The following is an 18038-nucleotide window of genomic DNA, read 5'->3' on the forward strand; positions in this document are numbered from 1 at the left end:
TGTTGTTAATGAGAAAGAAAAGGTTAACTTTCAGCTGCCATAATCAATATTGTTTTATCTCATCAATGGATCCTACTACTACTACTTGTATGTTAAAGGGTTCACTTGCAGTGATGGGCCCCAAAGCTGTTGTAGCTTATTTCAGCTCATTTTTTTAAATGTTACAGCCCACAACTATACGGTTCTGGATCAGTGTCACTACTCTCATCAGCGTTGTTTCCAACTGTTTTAAGTGAAAAGGCTTGAAACCTGCTGTACACCAGCACCACAGGGAAGAAATTTGTAACATAGCTGGTGAATATAGTGGAACACTTAGCAGGTAAAGAAACAGATATTTTTACTTAGGAATTAGGTAAAAGCAGGACTAAAAGAAGAGTGAATATTGTACTTGCCAGAAACACACTGACAACGGTCTGTATTTTTTGGGGTTACAGTGTAGCCAGTTTAGGCTTAGGTAACTTAACCAATGGGACAATGGAAATTGTGTGCCAAAAATGTGTGAGAGAGTAATTTGGAAATGGTGAAGTGTCCTCTTATCCGCTTGCTAAATGACCTCTGGCTGACAGCCATTGGCAGTCTGTTATTAAAGGTGGTTCAATTGATTCATTTCCACATCTGCATTCCGCGATGAGCCTCCTTACTCCTTAAGTACTTGTTGCCTTTCTTTGCAGAATTTGTGAAACTTTATTGCTAATAAACAGGATTGGTGGAAGGTTGGTCGGGTGAATGATTTGAACTCAGATGTGGATGTTTTCATAAGGATGGCAGCCTTCTCGCGTAGTGCTCTCATATATAGTTACAATGTCCTGATTATGGGTGAAAACAGCTTGTTTCAACATTGTTTGTTACATCTTGACAGCACAATTCAGTTGGGTCTTTGCTGTTATTACCATACTTGCTCATCTTTATTGAGAAAATGCTAGCGGCTGAGTTAACATCGCCTAATAACTGGATTGTGGTCATTATTAGAGTAATGCTGCTCACTCTTGATTAACATGTTTACGTTTGTTCATATTCATGTTTCTATGTGTTGATGATAATCTGATTTATGGCTAAAACCCACATAAATTGTTGACCTCAACATAGTGAGAGCAAGAGCATGTAAAAAAAGCGATATATCAAAAGTGGTGAATAAATATCCACAAGACCAGATGTATGAGAAATGCTAGTCATCAAGATAGCACCACACAGTAAGGCTTAAACTTCAGATGGCTGTAAGATCTTTGTCCATCGAGCTGTACACTGTCCATGTGTGGGCAAGACTTCTTATATCAGAAACCTATCCAGCCTGCAGGTGTGGCGGAGTGCAAACATTTTTGTCCAACTGCTGTCACAGAGATTAGTTGCTTTTGTTTTGCAGTCCTTTTGTGCCACATGATGGATGGCATTTGGCATTTCCCTTTAAAAAATGTAAACTTCCTTTGTTATGCCCCAAAAATGTAAATGAGAAGTCGTATTTAAAACTCTTCTCGATGACTTCTTGTTGCTGCCATAGTAATAAAGGAAGACCAACTCAGGACAGTCATGCAGCAGACAGCAAGACGTGTAGGCAGAGCCTCGAGCAGGCGGTTAAACAAGCAGCCATGTGTTGAGGTCAGCCCAGGCTACAGCAGAACTGTGCTGCTCTAATCACGTTGCTCCAGAAAATTAGCCCATGAGCAAGTATGATTCAGAAAAAGTAAAGTGATATTTGAGCCTCTATTGATAATCGTGTTCAGCTAATTTAGATGTTTGTGAGGAAAAAGTGTGTGGCTTCCCTCTGTGTGTGTGTGTGTGTGTTAATGTTGTTAATGCATTGAGTAATATAGTTTGATTAAGACGTTTGGAATAGACTCATTCCCGCAGTAGAGGCGTACTGACTGAGAAACATAACTCACACTCCATGTTACACTGCAAGCTGTGTTTTTGCTCTTAAAATCTGCTATATTTGTAGTCATTGGTACAGAAACTCATACTTAATTGCCACAGGATGATCAATAAAGTAGATCCTCTGAATTTTCATCTACCGCAATCGTCAGTTCAAAATTTTCTGTCTAACAACTATTGAATGGATTGCCATGATATTTTGTACAGACTTCCATTGGGAATGACCTTGACATGGCTTTGTGGTTTTGATTGAAATATATTGAGGATTATTGGATTGATTGCTATAAAATTTGTGTGCGGTTGGTTGTACGCTGGGCATCCTGCCGTCCAATGGGAGGCCGTTAGATGCCGGGCGGCGCTCGATGACCTCAGTACCCGCAACAGTTTTCAACGGGATAGAAGGAACTGTAATGTCAGTGAAACTTGGCTAAATCCTGGAATACCGGACAGCGCCATTCAACAACGACATTTTCTCTATATACTGATCTGACAGAATAAAGGACTGTGGAAAGAACAAATGAGGAGTCGTGTGCTACGTGGTGAATAACGTTAATGTTAATGCACTAATTGAAGGATCTGATGGGATTGCATTTCACTGGAGTCATAACGTTACCTTGTATGAATCCATGTGACGAAAACATTTATCAATTGATGAAAGAAGTCTGTGCTCCAGTTATTTTGGTTAGTGAAATTACGTTAGCATTATTTTATTTGTTTTGTTTATATGTTAGCACAAAGACCAATTGGCAACCCGGAGCAACAACACTTAACATAGACGGCTAGCAACACAGAGTAGCATATTGACTAGCTTCTTACTAGCTTGATAGCCTTAGCTAGCTAGGTAGCTTCAGGCTAAATTAGCATGTTTCTGTGACCAGGCTTTATTTGGTCCACCTCAGCTCAATCTACGTCCCATCTCGCTACCCATTTTGGATAATGTTGTGTCGTCACTGCCAAGATGGCAGTAGTTGGAGCCGCCCCACTTTGAGCTTCATTTTGGCTCTTCAGAAACCTGTGGGTTATGTAAGAGAGACTGCTTCCATATTTGATACAGAATGACTAAAACAGAACAACAAATGTTTGTATATGTCTGACACCTTAATATGATGGATATAGTATGCAAAATGAAATATTACAGTATGCAAACACACAGCATAAATATACCACAATCCGATACGGTTTGAAAGACAACATTCATAACAGACGATGGCGGGCAGGTCTGTAACGTCAATAACGCTTCAGTATAAGTAGAAGAATACACTTTACTAGGTCAAATGTATTTTTCAGATTAGTTCAGACTTTATAATTCTCACAGATTTACCATTTGGTCGCATAAGATTGGCACAAGTGCCCATGGTTACGCTTCTTCAACCAGCAAGGAGGCTCTCAGTGCGTCTGAAAAGATAAATACTATTGTTTATTCACACTAAAGTATGTTGAACATGCACACATATTAAGTATGTTGCGCATAGTATGTGATTTCGGACGCAGCATTAGAAATCTATTTTTGCTGCCATGACTATTTTTCAGTCTGAATGTCTTTTGTATGTTGATCTTCCCTTCACTTTCAAAAAGACTATATTTAAAGAGACTCTAATTAATTACAACTGTATGTCTTAACTCACCTCCTTGTGTGTGTATGCGCGTGTCTTTGTTTTACATTGCAGAACGAAGTGACGGACAAGCTTCGATTCACCACGTTCTACTTCTACTTCGGCCTGGTGGTGTGTGAGCTGATCCTCTGCTGCTTTAATGAGAAACCACCTCTCTTCTCCAATGTTGTCACAGACCCTGTGAGTTATGCGTACTGCCGCGGTGTCCGCTCAACATCCATCAAGCATGTGTGTGTCAGTATGTTTTATGTGAGAACATATTTTATTCCTGCCGACACTGTGTATTCAGTGTCCTGAGTGGGTGAGAGTCTTGAGTGTGTGCTTCAGGGCCGCTCCATGCTTGTTCAAGCAGGTCACATACCATTCACGCACACAGAGAACACGCTTGTTACTGGCTGCTCCCAGAAGTATGTCGTCCTTATCCTTGTTTAACCTCTCTGGCCTATTTGTCTGGACATTTTCCCATTTTATCAGAATCCCTGCCCTGAAACCACAGCAGGATTTCTCTCCACCCTGACGTTCTGGTGGTTTACAAGGTAGGTTCACATTGCCCTTTGTCACCCACTGCATCATCTATAGACCCACACTTGCTTTAGTAATGAGTAAATACAAAGTAAGTTCAATAATAGATTAAAAACATGTGTATAAAATGAGTAAAAGATTTTCTTTTTCAAAATACGCTTTTTAAATGTAACTTTTCATAAAGTCAAGTTATTTTATGTCACAGTTATGAAAGTCACCGGCCCCTTACCTTTCAGCCAATCATGTACCCCTAAACACCACTTTTACGATTTTTAGAAGTGTAAAGGCTATTGCCAGAAGTGAAAAGATAACGTTAGGCCAAAACAAAAACTACAACATGGTCGCTTTACTTCAAATCACAAAGACAAGGGGCGAACAAGTGTTTGGTGTGATGATTTTTAGTATTCTCATTTAGCCACTTGTTAGCAACCGCCTATTTTAAAGACAAGTAAAAGCTTCAAAAATTCAAGTGTGGAGTATTTACTGACATATTTTAAGTTCTAGAACAAAACATTAAAATATTGTGTGTTTTTAGACACAGACCTTGTTTCAGGCATCTAATGACCTAGTAAACACTGTAATGTAAAGGTATTTTATTCAAATAAAGGGTGTGCGAGAGAGTAGTTTGAAAACTTTTTTATAAAAATAACATTAAATAAAAGGGAAAGGTGCCATAATAATAAAATATATAAAGGTTCCATTATATGTGATATTTATTTATTTACAATTGAACACTGCTCCCTGTGGTAGCTTATTGTAAAACACATTAATGTAATTGACCTTGAAGATAAGGGAACCGGAAGTGCAAAAATGCTAACTCATTGCACAGTAACTAACCTCTCCTTTTTTATTTAGCTTAACAAGGCTGCACATGCTACCTACCTGATGGCTAACTAGCTTGAATAGGTCGCGAGCTGGAATTGTTCCTCAAAGTGAAGAGCCAGTGTTAGCAGTGTTAGCTAGCTTGAGCATGTCTTGACTGTTTGTCTTTTTGATCTCCACAGCGTTATGGTATTCTCTGAGGAACATCTTAAGAATCAAAACATTAGCATAGCTCTGAATTATCCAGCTAGCTGTTGCTTTTAAAGCTGTCACTTTGATGCTGCGTAATAGTACAAGCTTGTAACCTCGCCTAACCTAGTCAGCTGGCTAGTTAGCATGAAGCTTTGTTAAGCTCCATAAGTAGTATGTTTTTGTATGTGTACTGTCTTTATTTAAAGCTTTTACTTGATGAATTGAAATTAATTTGGCAGTCCTTAGCTAACTGGTGCTAACTGGCTAAAATTATTAGTAGCAGTTGTTTAGCCTGCATGGAGAATGAGATTGGCTGAAAGGTTAGATTTCCGGGACTAGTAAACACTGTAATGTAAAGGTATTTTATTAAAATAAAGATATTTAATGTTATAAAAATAACATTAAATAAAAGGGAAAGGTGCCATAATAATAAAATATATAAAGGCCCATTATATGTGATATTTATTTATTTACAATTGAACACTGCTCCCTGTGGTAGCTTATTGTAAAACACATTAATGTAATTTTTCATTGCTGAAGGGGCCTTGTAACATTTTTCAATATCAAAATACAGAATAATTGCACTATTATGCCTTGGTAATTTGTGTAAACAAGTGAGACCATGCTTATATATCTTGCAATAAACAAGATAATGCTCTTTCCTTTAAATGGATATACAGCATCTTCTTTCCATTTTTCCTGTCAGCCACCCACTCCTCATGCCGTAAAATGCATCAAGCCAATTTCCGGTGAAATATGATCCACTAGAACATAATGATGATTAGCAAATCCTGGAAACTCAATTTAGTGTCTTAGTGGAGAGCATTCTTACGGAGTTGTCTAAGTATCTCAAAGTGTCAAAGATAACAGATTTTAAATTGAGAATCATATATTGTCTAGAGAATGAAACACACAGGGAACAGGTGGAGGATGACGATCATCTAATGTCTCCTTTGTTTACAGCAATTACAAACATTAAACTGCTGTTTCCCTTTCTCTCAGCATGGCTATTAAAGGCTACAAAACGCCTCTGGAGAGCAAAGACCTTTGGTCTCTGAACCAACGCGACAGCTCCAAGGTGACGGTGCCCAAACTCCTCAAAGAGTGGGAGAAGGAGCTGGCCAAAGCCAAGAGGTACGTTCATAAAATAACAAGACGAGGAGATGGATGAATGGGGGAAGCATTGTCCATTTCTGAAATATATGGTACAAGCTTAACGTTTACAGTAGGTCTGTGTTACTCATATAATAGCTTAACATGGTGCCACAGTGCATGAAAGCAGACACTATGTTGACTGACAAAGACTGCAGGTTATTGGGAGAAATCCGGTTAAAGCAAGAAACCGGAGAACTGCTGTAACCTGCACACTACAAAATGCACGGCTGGTCAATAATCACATTTATCCCGTACCAATTTTTTTTTAACCAGGGCTGTCTTATTATAATTCTATTACTGGCATATAATGCTGGAGCTTCAAGAGCGTTTTATTTTGTTATGTTTTTCCCTCGCTGGTGCAGAGAGAGACCAGGCTCTGTTGTGGGAACACAGCGTTTCCTTTACTGCGCATAGGTTTGTGCATTTACATACAGAATAGACATATTTGTGCTTATTGAGCTCAGTTTTACTAGAACTTTGGATTCAAATACCTTGGATACAGCTATGAGTAATGATGTTTCCTTTTGTCTCTGCCGCAACACACTTTTCCTGTTTGAAGTATTTGTCAGCCCCAAGCCATGAATCTTCTAAACGGGTCACAATTATATAGTTTGATTAAAGAATAATTAAAAACAACTTTTGGTTCTCATGTCAGTATTTGTGGCTGCAGGATGGTTTGTATGGCATTGAGTCAAAATACACTACAGTGTGTGTTTATGGTAATGAATGTTTATGGTGTGGCTCCTGATTTGTTTTTGATACATCAGGCTATATTTTACTGCAGTATATTCAATCAGTTATACATTTTTGACAATAAGAAAAAAATTGAAAATCATCATTGTCCTTTCAAGGGGTAGAGGAACAAGAAATGTGGTTTCTCCAGCAGAATTCAATTGGTGTTAACCAGGTTCCCTTTTTAAATGACGTTCAGAAATCAGGTTTAATGCAGAAATGGGACACCAACCAGGTTACTTGAGTGCATGTAAACCTACTGTATGAGACTTTACATTACATAAGCTAACTCTGATTCCCAGAGAGAAACGTGTACTCTTGATTGTTCTTGCTCTGAAAATTAAAATCAAGTGGAAGGTACGGCTAGCCCAACGTTGACTTTTTTATCAAAACAGAGAGGGGAGAGGATGTTGACTTTTAGGGCAGGACTCTTTGTGTGGGAGAGTGCATGGAGACATGAAACCATGAGCATGTGATTCGTAACCCTAGCAGCAGGATATCTACATCTAATTTATAAAACTGCCGCTACATATCAACTTAAAAGAACACACACGCGGACTGCAGCCAACACTGCTAGATAGAGCAGACATCAGAGAAAATAGGAAATGCATTGCTTTGCATTTTTTTGCATCGTTGCTGCTCTGAAGAATTCTGTATGTTCGCAATTCTTGTTTTTAATGTCAGAGCCTTGAAGGATTAAATCCATCACCCTCCGTTCTGTATAATGTGCTGCAGAATTAATTACTTTTCTCACACTGTAGTTTAAGTGTGTTCAGCTACATACCAGAGAAAGGAATTTAGTTGCTTGGTCACAGAGAAAATGAATTCAGCTCTACATTTTGCTACTCCAGTGAAAACATTTTGTCGTGCACAAACACACTCGACAAGCCCTGTGAACTCTGACCTCTGTGAGGTTGCTTCCGCTTTCTGTGCCGCAGTTTTCCTGTCAGTGTTGCTGTCTCTCTCTCACTGAGAACAACTTGTAATATGATATGGAAAAGCTTGATTAGGCCTTTTCACTAGTCGTCACCTGGAAACCAGTTTGGCGTTAAGCTGAATTCCATCACAGTTGTCCTGTTGAACTGCGCCAGCCCATTAACAATTGGAATCCGACTCCTGCGCTTTAAGCCGGTATTAGAATAGATTTTGTGAAGTTTGCAAAACATTTCTTTCCCTGAAAACTTGTTCTTTCTGAGTAAATGAACATTCTTGTTCACAAAGAGGACAAGGAACACGCTACAATATTAAGTGTTCTTTTTTTGTATTACTACTTGCTACTGCAATAATCCAGCTTTGTCAAAGGGATTTATCATAATTGATTATGAAGTATGGAATGTGTTTTACATGGTATTATTAGGAGCTTTAAAAGTTAATCCATTCATCAATGATGAAAACAGTTATTAGCTGCAGCCTGAGTGTAATTCAGCCATAATTTACAGGGATAGTTTGAATGTTTTGAAGTAGGTGTGTATGAGGTAATTATCCTTAGTCAGTGTATTACTACCTACAGTAGAGAGCGGTCGGCATGCCCAAAGTTTGAAGAAACATACAGGAGAACCAGCACGGAAGCAGATGAATGTAATGCTGTGGAAGGTGCCAGCAGAAAAAAGTAATTTAGAAACCTATAATATAATAATATAATATATATTTAGAACAGTTTCACATGTTTACCTTGCTCCCAAACACCCCTCTCCGACGCATAATGATGACTCCCATGCATTTCTTGGCAAGACCCGGTCTGTGTAGGAGACGATTGGTTAAGGTTAGGATATCCCATTGGCCAGGACAGAGGACCTGAACAAATCAGGCTACTGATATCTTGGCGAGTATGGCGGCTGGCCAATCCTAACGCTTGAATGCTACGCAGGGCGGGTCTTGTTTGAAAAAAGCAGTGGGATTTATAATAACTTCATTTTCACAGGGAACTGAATCTATGCTGTCTTCAAAGCCACAAGACTCCTTTGACAAAAACAGTAATTTTACCTTATATGGCTGTTGCTTGCCATTCCCTGTCGTTGACTTGTCAATAGCGCAGTATTGCAATATTCTGGTTATTGCGACAGCCCTTGCTACTGCCCCCGTCCAGTACATTTTTTTCTTTCAGTGCTGGTTCTCCTGTCTGTTTCTCCAAAATGGGGGCGTGCTGACTGCCATTTACTGAAGTTAATGTATGGACTTTGGATATGTACCTCATACAACCCCACTTCAAAAAACCCAAACTGTCCCTTTAAGTCAATTTATTATCAAGCCACTTCCTGACAGTGAATTACTGCCTAGCTGGGCCACATCATTAACCGCTTTGAGCGCGTCTCATTCTGTTGTAACGCAGATGATACTCAGCTGTTCTATCATTAAAATAGATTCGCTATCCTACCTGATTCCCCACCTGCTATTAAGAATTTTAGGCCAATAATTTCCTTCATGTAAAATTGCATCAACTGTTTTTTTGGGAACTTGGTGGCAGGAGAGATTTGCAAAGCAGACGTCACTTCAGATGATCAAAGGTTCAGAGGAAAGAGGTTCTAAATTTACTTAAAACATGTTTCCTTAATTCTTCACTGCTCAGTGGGAGGGGCTAAGATGCGAGGGAATCATGGATGAGCACAGTGAACAGTAGCGTAGTGTTGGGCCATCTTTTAAAATTGTATGTGCGAACAGCTTCTTAGGCAAATTGAGCAATTGAACTCAGATCTCCCCTATCCTGATTTCACTTCACTGGTTGCCAGTGGGCTACAGGATGGATTTCAATATTTTTCTAACCACCAATGCTGTCTTACTTGTCGGACTGTTTTTATTTTAACTTGAAGCCCTTCGTGATGATAGTTCCCATTCCTCACATATCTGTTCTTCTCTCCATCTCTCTGTTTCTTTTGCTATACCAACAACCACCAAAATTCCAAATTCCAGCAGTGAAGAGAATCTCTCCAGCCAGGCTGTGTACTCCAAGCCCCCTCCGTCCACCACCAACCACACCGGAGGAGGAGGAGAAAGCAGCCCCGAGGAAGTAGAGGTGCTGCTGTCCAATCAGAAGGCTGCGTCCCGCAAGCCGTCTTTCCTACGCGCCCTCATCAAATCTTTTGGACCCTACTTTATGATTGGCTCGGCCTACAAGCTGCTTCAGGATGTCATCACCTTCATCAACCCTCAGCTGCTCAGGTAGATGAAAGGGTTAAATGTTACTGCTGAACACTTTCTTTACTACACCATATTTGCAAGTTTGGAACACAAATAAGCTACCATTGTTCCAGTGTTCCCGAATACTATTTTCAGCATGTCATTTTGAATGTTGCGTGCATGTTTTTGCATGCTGGTTTGCTTCGTCTAATATATAGGAGCTGTCTTATTTAAGACTGCATACTGTCCTTGTCCAGGATGCAAAGTCATTATGTAAATGTACTATGTTTCATTTGGTCTTCTAATAGTGGGAATTTAGCGAGAGCGGCTTATCTCTATATGGAGATAAGGTATCCGAGCTGGTTGACCACACAGTTTTCCTGTATGCATTTTGTTACAGTCATGTGATTGAATAAGGCACGGACGATCACATTGAGTGTTATTATCAGTCAGTAAAACATTTTTTACAGAACTTATTTTGTACATTTATGTCCTTTGTCTGGTAATGTGATTGTGAAAGCTTTGACTAATGTTGTTCTGTTTCTGTCACATTCTAGAAATGGAGCTCATGAGTTGCTATACTGTTTTATACTTGATTACTTTGAGCATTTGAGACCAACATATGGTATTGCGTCAGACACATTGCAAAGGACTGTTTTCAAGTAATAGTCTTCCATGTTCAGAACTTTATAAAATTCGTCAAGGTTCAGAATTATCCAAGCAAATAAATTCATCAAAATTTCAGTCACATTTTCGTTAATGTGCTATTATTTATAGCCTTTGCAATCTTAACGGCAGCGTTAGTGTGATTTACTTTTTTTTTAATACAAACTTTTAAAGTAAGTAAAGTGTTTCATCACCTTTCCAAACAATATTTATAAATTCACATTAAAATGTGCCAATGTAAAATGTAAGAGTGTTCCTATGGAAGCCCATTATACATGTTGAATGATATTTTTTTTTTTACCACTAGGCCCTGCAGTGGGTTTCAGGGCGTGCCGTCATAAATCTACTAGACCCCATGACAGCCGACACCTTTTCTCTAGCACTGACCTTATTTACCTATAAAAATGCGTTTAAATTCACCCAAGCAAAGAGCAGATATCCTGCATATACATTGTATCTGCTAATACTGATCTTCCAAAATTGTTCCTAGTTACTTGATAGGGCAACTTCAGCTGAATGCCAAGGTCACTCAGCAGGCCAGCTGTCCTCCATGCCTGTCCAATTCCACTGCTGGCAAATAAAGTTACGAGTCATTGTATAGAATCAAACAAGTATTTGCTATTTAAAGATATATGGGCGTAATGGTGTCCTGAGGGGAGAATGAAGTTCATTGTATCTGCTAAGGCTAAAATACAGTGGCTGGCCTCACTGGGTTGACAACGTCATCTGAACCAAACAGCTGTGACACAGAGAAGGCTGAACAGTGTGTGCTAGCATCCCACACACTCAACACAACCCTATGTAGCATGTTCTATTCGCTTTTGTCCCCAGTCTGCATAATATCACCAGCTAGCTAACAACACATCACGCTTACTAGCATGTTGCCCTCAGCATGATGCTTAGACCCATCAAGCAAGGCAAAATAATCATCCTCGCCACCCTCAGTTTAGCGAGCAACAAAGCATAGGCTCCCTTTACGCGTCATATTAAGCTAGCAAGCAAGCTAACAACATGCTAGGTTAGCTAGAATTCTGCCTGACTCACCAAATAAACCAAGCAAGCGATATGTTAGGTTAGCTAGCATGCTGAGCTAACTCTTATTCCTAACAAACCTCCTGGACTACCTCACCTTAGCAACCAACAACTAGAGAGCTTTGCAAAAGAGCAGTCAAATTCACATAGAAACCTAAAAATATAAAATATTATTTAAAGAAAATGCTAACAAAGACCAGTTTATTTGCAAATGTTTGGTCCCTAGAGACTTTTAGACCACAGATGATATATTGTCAGAAGAGTATATTCTTCTTTTCTGTGTTGTCAGAACTGAACATTACACTATTACATGCTAGCAGATGGATGATGCAAATACATAGCATGTTTGATATTGATAAAGATCAGCCTGTTTCAGATGAGCCACAGATAAAATGAGATTTTTGGGAAGGCACGTAAAAAATGGAGGTGTAATGACCCTCTCACAGCATGGTGGCAAAAAGGCTGTTAACGTCTTTGCGAATGTGTAAAATCCTAAATAATTAATCTGGGACTAGTTGTATTGTCTAGTGAATGCATGTCTTAAATTTTAAAGTGGTATTGGGGTTCAGCGGTGCCAGACTGTGTCTCAGAAGTCATATTTTAAGATCTTGCTAAAAGATTACTGGAAGGACGTGAAAAGAAACTAGAAAAGGTGTTCTGGGATCTGGGACCTATTTCTGTAGTTCTTTGTGTAAACCCTCACTGCAGTGTTCTGTATGGGGCAATTAATGTTGCACAATATATTTGCAAATGTGTGTGGAGAGTAGTGTAACTCGTATCTCAGTCTGTGTGTATGGTAATGAGATTTGCAAATTATTGTAATGTAAATTAATGTAAATTAATCTCAAAATGAGCACTGAGGTTTGTGAATGTGTACAGGAGTCCGCAAATGTTTAGTAGAAGAGTGAAAGAAATCTTCCATAACAAATGTTTTGTGACTAGTTCCTTTTTAGGTAAATAATGAAGTACTGAATGCCCTATAAACTTCTTTGTAATTTACTTTACTATCACCTTAGATGAATAGCATTGTCTCTATTCACTACACTCTTGGCCTGGTGCTGAAACAGTGAACTCATCATAATGCCAGAATGTCCATAAACTCCAACCTATAGATGATGTGTTCATTTACAGACCGTGTAAAGCTACATGCCATCATCAGCTCAGCACAGCTCTTTTACGGATAAGTTCAGTGTTGTGATCTAACGTGGATGTGTCCCTTTTTCCTCCACTCTTAAAGGATGCTGATCTCGTTCACAAAGCAGAAGGGTGCTCCCGACTGGTGGGGTTACTCGCTGGCCTTCCTCATGTTCTTCACAGCGTTCCTGCAGACTCTCATCCTCCACCGTCACTTTCAGTACTGCTTCGTCACCGGCATGAATGTACGCACAGCCGTCATAGGAGCTATCTACAGGAAGGTATGCGATGAAAAAAATCTAAATTCTCTTTATGCATTACATTTTTATTTACAGGATGCTTTTACACTAAATACATTGACCTCAGTGATCAGTACAGTTATCCCCCCCATCGTTGTTCTGCAGGCACTGGTGATAACTAACGCTGCCAAGCGTTCATCCACTGTGGGAGAGGTAGTCAACCTGATGTCGGTGGACGCACAGAGGTTCATGGACCTCACCACCTTCCTCAACCTGCTGTGGTCGGCTCCTATTCAGATTATGCTGGCGCTATATTTCCTCTGGCAGGTACGTGCACAAATTACACGTTGTGCGATTGAAGATAGTTATGACTTGGCTTTCCCCTCTATGGTTTGTTTAAATGTACACATATTTATTGAGAACAGGGGACCTGTGCTTTATCTCTGTATTTGTTATTGATTACATATTACAGGGATTCACTGACTCTGCCGTATTTTACAGAACCTCGGTCCGTCCGTTCTGGCTGGGGTGGCTGTCATGATCATGCTGATCCCCTTTAATGCCGTCATCGCCATGAAGACGCGGGCCTACCAGGTATGAGCAGTCCGTTGACTTTCAGTGGAAGCACATTTTGATGAATTATTCCTCATAAATTTGGTTGCTGTTGAGGTTTTTTGGATTACACAATTGTGAAGCTATCCTTTGAAATGGTCTAGTGGATAACAACAGCAGCCTTCACTTTTGTTTTACCACTTTGTTCTCCTTTAGTTTGAATACACAGATTTCTTTATATCTGTGTATAGCTTATAGATAGCTTGCACTTCAAAGAAGTTCCCTCTGTCCACCTTTCCCAATTTCTTTGGTGCTTGGTTGGTCTAATACATCACAGATTACGAACAGTTTGTCTTCTCGTCCTCGTCTTCGTCCTCTTCTCTAACTCTCTCCCAGGTGGAGCAGATGCAGTACAAGGACTCTCGTATCAAGCTGATGAACGAGATCCTGAATGGCATCAAAGTCCTGAAGCTGTATGCCTGGGAGAACTCCTTCAAAGAAAAGGTCCTTGCCATTCGGCAGAAAGAGCTCAACGTGCTGCGCAAGACGGCCTACCTGGGAGCGCTGTCCACCATGGCCTGGACCAGCGCCCCGTTCCTGGTAGGGGCCCATCCAGATATCTGGAAGAGACCGCTTTGGGAAACTGATTGGTCAGGAATTAGGCATTTGGTGAATTTTGTGATAAGCACTGGTAGGCCTGTCACGATAACAAATTTTGCTGGGCGATTAATTGCCACAGAAATTATTGCGATAAGCGATAATATTGCCGTTTTTCAACTAATAATATATTTTTTTTTTTTTTTTTTTTTCTTTTTTTTCCGGCTGTTAGCAGCTGGCGTCAGCGTCAAACGCATTCTCCAAGAACATAATGGCATAATAATGCACGTACACCCTTTCGAAGAACAATAAACATTTATTTTTAGAGAACACTGGAACTGGAAGTCTGGAAAACATTTAAAATATCCAGAATAAATTAACAAAACAACCAAAAACAATAAATAAAATCTATTTTAACAAAAATTTCTCTTGAATAAAAACCAAACACAACCAAAAACAATAAATAAAATTGAAACACTAAATAAAAAGGATGTAAACAAGATTGCACTTCAAAAAATAATAAATATTAGGCTCAGACATACAGGCAAAATTCTAAATTCGCTTGCACTCCTTGTTCGATTGCACTCCTTCTCCGTCCATGTCCTTCTCACGGGGCTCTCACTGCGCGTGTAACGCCAGGGCTCGCGCCTCCCACAGACCATGCAACAAGTGACTGAGGGGGTTTACTCCTTGTGCTCTGTGATTATGAGCCCGAGCCCGATTTCAACCCGACATTTGTTACTTAGGCCTACTCTGCTGAATATATCTATAAATATATATAATGTATAGAACGCCGGTCATTATCGGGAAAATAAGCCCCGACAGGGCCGGCGACATTCTATACATTATCCCGCTTATTACACGGCTACTTGCCAAAACGAAAAAATAACTACACATGGTGTGTCTTTTTACAATTTATTCGTTAGCAGCATTCGTACTGTTGATCAGCAGAGAAATAGTCCGCCAAAGACGTCGCTAAGCTACCAAAGACTCTGGGGTTGACAAGTTACCGGACTACTATCATGCAAGTGAACGGAGCGTTCCACGGTATTGAGAAGACCCGTGTAATAAAGGCCTATAATATTTATATTTATGGCATAGATTTCTTCTCAGATTAGGCCAATAAAGCAATGATATAAAAAAATATATATATATCCTATGGAAATTATCGCGGCCAGCAAAAAATTATCGCTCATTTTAATTTATCGCGCGATTAATTGATTTATTGCTTATCGCGACAGGCCTAAGCACTGGCCTTCTTCATCCTGTTTCTTTGGGTGAAGTGAAAGTTGAACATGAGAATGAGCTAATCCAAACCGGTTTCTCGAGTGTAGGCAAAAATGTCTTCATATTTGGTATTTTCTGAAGAGTACAACATGAGAATCTGCACTGTTGTTTCCCAGTTAGGGCTTGTTAGAGGAAGTCTTGTTGCCTCTAGGCCGTCTACATAAGCCCATAAGTCATGTTTGACAGAAATGACAAATAGCTTTATTTGAAACTGGTTAAGAAATCTGGTGAGAGCGAGCTCATTTGTTTAGAAACTGAAGTTTTCAAGTTTTTAGCGTCTGATCTAAATATAACCTGCCAAAGTCAGATTTGGTATTTATTTTGTAATATTACAGTGACACATCCTAAGCATGTGTCAGTAAGAATCGGTTTATGGGAAGTAGTGATGGCATGGAGATGAGTGACATACCGTTTATAAGTGCCATTAGCCATTAGAACACTAGCAGCAATATAACACTCAGAGTCAACATACCATCAACCACTTTTCATCTCTTAAAAAAATAATATATATATATTTATATTATTTTCTTTCTTTTCTTTTTTTTTTCTTGGACTACCTGTGAACGGTCAGCAACGTTTTTGTGTCTTGTACGTGTGCTCTCCCCATACTTAGGTCAGCATTTATAAGTAACATGGGCATGCTACAGTAGCAGTGCAGAACAAATGCAGAACATGTACTAAATGTAGGGACTCGTGGTACAGTTGATGGGAAAGTTTACAGTATAATGTTAAATATTAACATTTCTGGAACTTAAAGCAACATTAACATGACATGACCAGCTGGCAGAAAAGATGGTTAGATAATGTTAGGACTGCATTAAAAGTTTTTCAGAATCTGTATTTGTTTGTTTGATAGTGATAAAAAGGCTATTATTTTATTTTACCTTTCTTAATGTGTGAAGTAAATTTTAACTAATTTAATCATTTACTCCAAAGCAAAGCTGTACACGCTCAAGTGCAAATAGCATAGCAACAATACAAACCACTTCTCATCAGCTGACTGCCTGTTTACTGACCCAAATCATAACGGGTATATATAATAGTTTTGTTAAAGTGTGTGTATGCCATGACAACCAAGGAAACACTATTGGAGCTGTAAGAGTGAACAACTGCTCTCTTTTTTCTTTCATTTTGGCCGTCTACAATGATTGCATCAGGTTTCATAGGTCACATGACAGCATTTAATTAAGCTACTGGTTGATTGATTTTGTGGTCAAACTTATTCATTTATCAGATAAATAGACACTTTTTTCCAGTCTAAAGCCAGTGTAAATCAGTGCTAAACTCTGTAATCTGTTGAATATGGCCAGCTGTTGATAATGAGGTCATTTCTGCTGACTCACTGGTTGACACATATTAATGTACAGCATGTGTAGCATCACGGCGCCGACTGCTCTACATCTGTGTGGTAAACTGATGGACCCTGACATCTAAGCGGCCTGTTTGCCGATGTGTTCCTAGGTTGCCTTGACATCGTTTGCCGTGTTTGTGACAGTGGATGAGAACAACGTCCTGGACGCGGAGAGGGCCTTTGTGTCGCTCTCACTCTTTAACATCCTCAGGTTCCCTCTAAACATGCTTCCCCAAGTCATCAGCAGCCTCGTGCAGGTAGGAGCTTTTCCTTCTTTTCTTCTTCCCCTGTTTTTCTGCTTGTGTTCGTTGCTACAGGTTTCATTGAGTGCCTGTGTGTTTATTCTGCGTCGCAGGCCAGCGTATCGCTGAAGCGAATCCAACATTTCCTGAGTCATGATGAGCTGGATCCAAATTCAGTAGACAGAACCAACACAGCCACAGGTGAAATTAGACACGTCTCCTTCTCCTTCCACCTTGCCCAGCTTCAGTCCGTTTTTTTTTAGCATTTCTGAAGTCATTTCTACGGAAGCCCAGAGAGGCAAGTGAGGAAAAAAATCATTTTAGTCATGCTTGCTTCTCAGGGTTCCCTTACATTGCTCATGCTTTAACAAACTTCAATGGTTGCAATATACTGAGAAAATATCCACTGTCATTATGTGTCATCATTCCATTTAGATACAAGGCTTTAGAGCAAAGTCAGTGCTTCCCACTTACAAACCCTCTTACCCAGTGACTCAGAACCTGAAGAGCTTTTGAGTGACTAACCCTGAAAAAAAATGCAGTACTGTCACCAATTCCAAAGATGAAAAGAAATTCAAGACTTTTCCTGCTCAACAGAGTTTTCAGTGACAGTGGTCAACGGGAAATTCAGCTGGGCTAAAGAAGATCCTCCTGTCCTGCACAAGTAAGTCATGAAAAGCCACATGTTTGCACTTTTCATGTGTTTCTATGTGGTCATATCTGAAGCACAAACATGTGAACGCACCTCGTGTGTTTGTAGTATCAACGTGATGGTTCCTCAAGGCTCCCTGCTGGCGGTGGTGGGCCACGTCGGCTGTGGGAAGTCCTCTCTGATCTCTGCGCTGCTCGGTGAAGTGGAGAAACTGGAGGGAGAGGTTTCTATTCGGGTAGGACTTCTTTTTATTATCCGTATTTAAAAAAA

General features: G+C 39.7%; 1 protein-coding gene across 2 annotated transcripts in view; it reads left to right on the forward strand.

The window, feature by feature from the left end:
- The window catches only part of abcc3 (ATP-binding cassette, sub-family C (CFTR/MRP), member 3), a 51677-nt gene that overhangs the window by 18404 nt on the left and 15235 nt on the right, over positions 1-18038 (forward strand). Inside the window, exons 5-16 of one of the 2 annotated variants that reach the window (XM_054599397.1) lie at positions 3534-3659; positions 3954-4015; positions 6018-6149; positions 9810-10058; positions 12952-13129; positions 13253-13414; positions 13589-13681; positions 14036-14239; positions 16985-17131; positions 17230-17317; positions 17714-17780; positions 17877-18003. In XM_054599397.1, the coding sequence (XP_054455372.1) occupies positions 3534-3659; positions 3954-4015; positions 6018-6149; positions 9810-10058; positions 12952-13129; positions 13253-13414; positions 13589-13681; positions 14036-14239; positions 16985-17131; positions 17230-17317; positions 17714-17780; positions 17877-18003 (1635 nt within the window). The remainder of the gene's footprint in view (positions 1-3533; positions 3660-3953; positions 4016-6017; positions 6150-9809; positions 10059-12951; positions 13130-13252; positions 13415-13588; positions 13682-14035; positions 14240-16984; positions 17132-17229; positions 17318-17713; positions 17781-17876; positions 18004-18038) is intronic. The other variant, XM_054599398.1, reaches the window with a different exon arrangement.

This window comes from Anoplopoma fimbria, chromosome 5 (genome assembly GCF_027596085.1).
Source record: "Anoplopoma fimbria isolate UVic2021 breed Golden Eagle Sablefish chromosome 5, Afim_UVic_2022, whole genome shotgun sequence".
In the NCBI taxonomy this organism is placed as follows: domain Eukaryota; kingdom Metazoa; phylum Chordata; class Actinopteri; order Perciformes; family Anoplopomatidae; genus Anoplopoma; species Anoplopoma fimbria.